Raw genomic sequence first — 2,703 nt, 5'->3', positions numbered from 1 at the left:
TCCATAGGATAGGATTTGACTATAAATTTAACGGAATTTCATACAGCATTGTAGACTTGTAGTAGGTACCAATAAATTGCCATTTCTTAGACCTTTTTTAATAAGTTTTTTTTTTTTTTTTTTTTTTTTTTTTTTTCCTTGTGTGCTAGTTCTAATGTAGTTGGTTTCTTTTGTTATGTTGTATTTTGTTGGTAGTTCAGCTCATATTTTGTTTGTTTAAGTTGTTTTATAATTTAGGTTCGATTTTGTGTGTGCAAATGATGACTAGGCTTCGGTCTGGACTGATGTAAGCTTGCCTTTCAAAAAAATAAAATAATTTAGGTTCGATTTTAATTTCGTGAGCCAATTCGCTTATTGTTTGGATTTTTTTTTAACTCTTATTTTTATGAGGAAAGAGCTCCTTCTATAGTATTCCTTTTTTCGCCAATAAAAAGTAATTTAAAAAATAAATAAATAAATAAACATAAAGTCATAATAATCTAATCATATTATTACTAGGCATTTCAATTTCAATAGATAAATTGAAAATTCAATTATCAATTAAACAAATGAATTCATATTAAATACTTTGGTTTCTTTTCTTTATTTATCATGTAGTAATGATTAAAATCAACAATACACCCTGTTCAAAATTGTGTCTCCAAACCCTTCGTAAATTTTCATAAATAATCACACAAAATTAACAATCTTTTTAAAAAATCAGCATCCGCATTCTGCATAATATAATTAATTACTATAACAAAAAAAAAAAAAAAAAAAAAAATTTAGGTTTTTCCAAAATTTGGACCAATTCAAACCTTGTGTAATTTTACACAACAAATTTAACAACACAATCACCGGTACCCGTAAACACTTACGGATGATGGCTATTCGTATCATGAGGGTCATTTCCATTGCCACCGTCACCGCCACCACCGTGATGCAATTGAGATCCGCTCGGCTGTTGTTCAGACCCACCTGATCCGAATATGGGCCGATAAGGATTTAATCCACCAAGCATACTCAATTGTCCTTCACTAAAACCTCCACCGCCACCTCCCGCGCTTCCGCCAAGTCCAACAGACAATTGCTGACCTGGCAGAAGCGCAACAGGCGTTGGAAAATTCATAAAATGTAAACCTGTAGAAACCGTGCCTCTATACAAAGCTGTATTATTAACAGCTGGAAATGTCCAAATTGGGTCTTGATGTTGATTTGAATTAGCAACCATCCAAAAATTAGGAGCTGGTATTGTTTGATGATTGGTGGTTGTAGCAATTGAACCTGAAGTCGATTGTAGCATATAATTCCCCATTTGTTGTTGATGTTGTTGTTGTTGTTGTGATTGTATCTCTGAGTCCCTACGTTTCCTTACCATGTTCTCTTCCGTATCTGATAACTCCACCGAATTATCTCTATTTTCTTGTTTCGTTTGTAATAGTTGATGAAGATTTGTACCCGACCCAAAATTCAAAAGATTTGATGAATTATTATCCGACCCGGGAAAAAGATTCCGGTTTTGTGGGAGAGTGAAATTCGGGCTAAAGTAGCCGGATCGGAACTGAGACGGAACCGACATACTTGACCCGGAGCTCCGAAGTGAGATATTAAGTGAAGTAAAATTAGCCGGAATTGTACCCGTACCCGTTGCCGCTATAACAGCTGGTTCCGCTTGTTGTAGCAGCCACTCGATTGTTTCGCCGTCAGTTTTGTGTCCCAGCTCACGCGTGAGCTGGAACACCCTAGCGGCGCATAGGGCCGGCATACGTATACGGCGGCCTCGGCCGTCAACTTTTGTGTGCCGGTCTTTTGTTGAAGTTCTTTTAGGTGCTAGTTTCTTGGACGGTTCAGCAGCTGCGGCGGAAGAAGTAGTTGAGGTGGTTATCTGGTGGCTGTTTGTGGCGGCCATGGCGGCTGAAGAAGAACAAGCTTCATCGTCTTTTTTTTCGAGTAATTGGAAAGGGAAGTTGGGACGATGGTGGAAATGATCATCACTACCACCATCCATGATCACATGCGACTATGGTAAACTAATTATAGAGATATATAGATATAAATTTTGTATCTATAGTTTTTTTTGGGCTCTCTATCTAGATTTATATATGTTTTGGGTTGAATCTAAGAGGGTTGATGAGATGTGGGACTGGATTTCTTTCTCTTTCAAGACTATATAAACAGTCTCATATTTATTTTGATAATATCTGGAAAAAAAAAATTAAGATTATTTTGATGTTTGTATAGCTTCAAAGATGGATACAAGAGAGAGATGGGGATAATGAAGGTGGACAAGCTTTAAGCAACAAAGATAATGAGTGGGAATTATATGGGTGAGCTTTAAAAAGTAAATATTACATTAAAGAAAAGAAATGAAATGAAATGAAATGAAACGAAAAATAAAATAAAAAAGTTAAATAATTGTTGAAACACTATTCAAATATAATTGAACTAAATTTATACTACAGACTTATTAATCTTCAAATAATGCGATAGTTGATTGAAGTTGAATCAAACCAATTAATGAGACATGCAAATATTGGAATCAGGGTTTAAACTTGTTATATTTACATATGTTATACAAGAATATAATATAATATAATATAATATAATATAATATAATATAATATAATATAGATATAGCAGTGTTGTAAAAAACCCGATTACTCGTTGATTAATCCCCGATTAATTATTTTTAGGAGCAATATCCGTTCCATTTTCCAAAAATCC

General features: G+C 34.3%; 1 protein-coding gene across 1 annotated transcript; it reads right to left on the bottom strand.

Moving 5' to 3' along the window:
• Window positions 1-607: 607 nt before the first annotated feature.
• LOC139865959 (transcription factor TCP15-like) lies at window positions 608-2,255 on the bottom strand. Its single transcript, XM_071854078.1, has one exon. It carries the CDS (start codon window positions 1,985-1,987, stop codon window positions 854-856), a length of 1,134 nt encoding a protein of 377 aa, XP_071710179.1. The 5' UTR covers window positions 1,988-2,255; the 3' UTR covers window positions 608-853.
• Between the last annotated feature and the right edge of the window lie 448 nt (window positions 2,256-2,703).

This window comes from Rutidosis leptorrhynchoides, chromosome 9, assembly GCF_046630445.1.
Source record: "Rutidosis leptorrhynchoides isolate AG116_Rl617_1_P2 chromosome 9, CSIRO_AGI_Rlap_v1, whole genome shotgun sequence".
Classification (NCBI taxonomy): Eukaryota; Viridiplantae; Streptophyta; class Magnoliopsida; order Asterales; family Asteraceae; genus Rutidosis; species Rutidosis leptorrhynchoides.
This window is presented reverse-complemented; position numbering and strand designations above follow the sequence as displayed.

What these genes read in the sequence shown, in the direction of transcription:
- LOC139865959 (XM_071854078.1), bottom strand. Translation starts at nt 1,987, where the DNA reads ATGGATGGTGGTAGTGATGATCATTTCCACCATCGTCCCAACTTCCCT.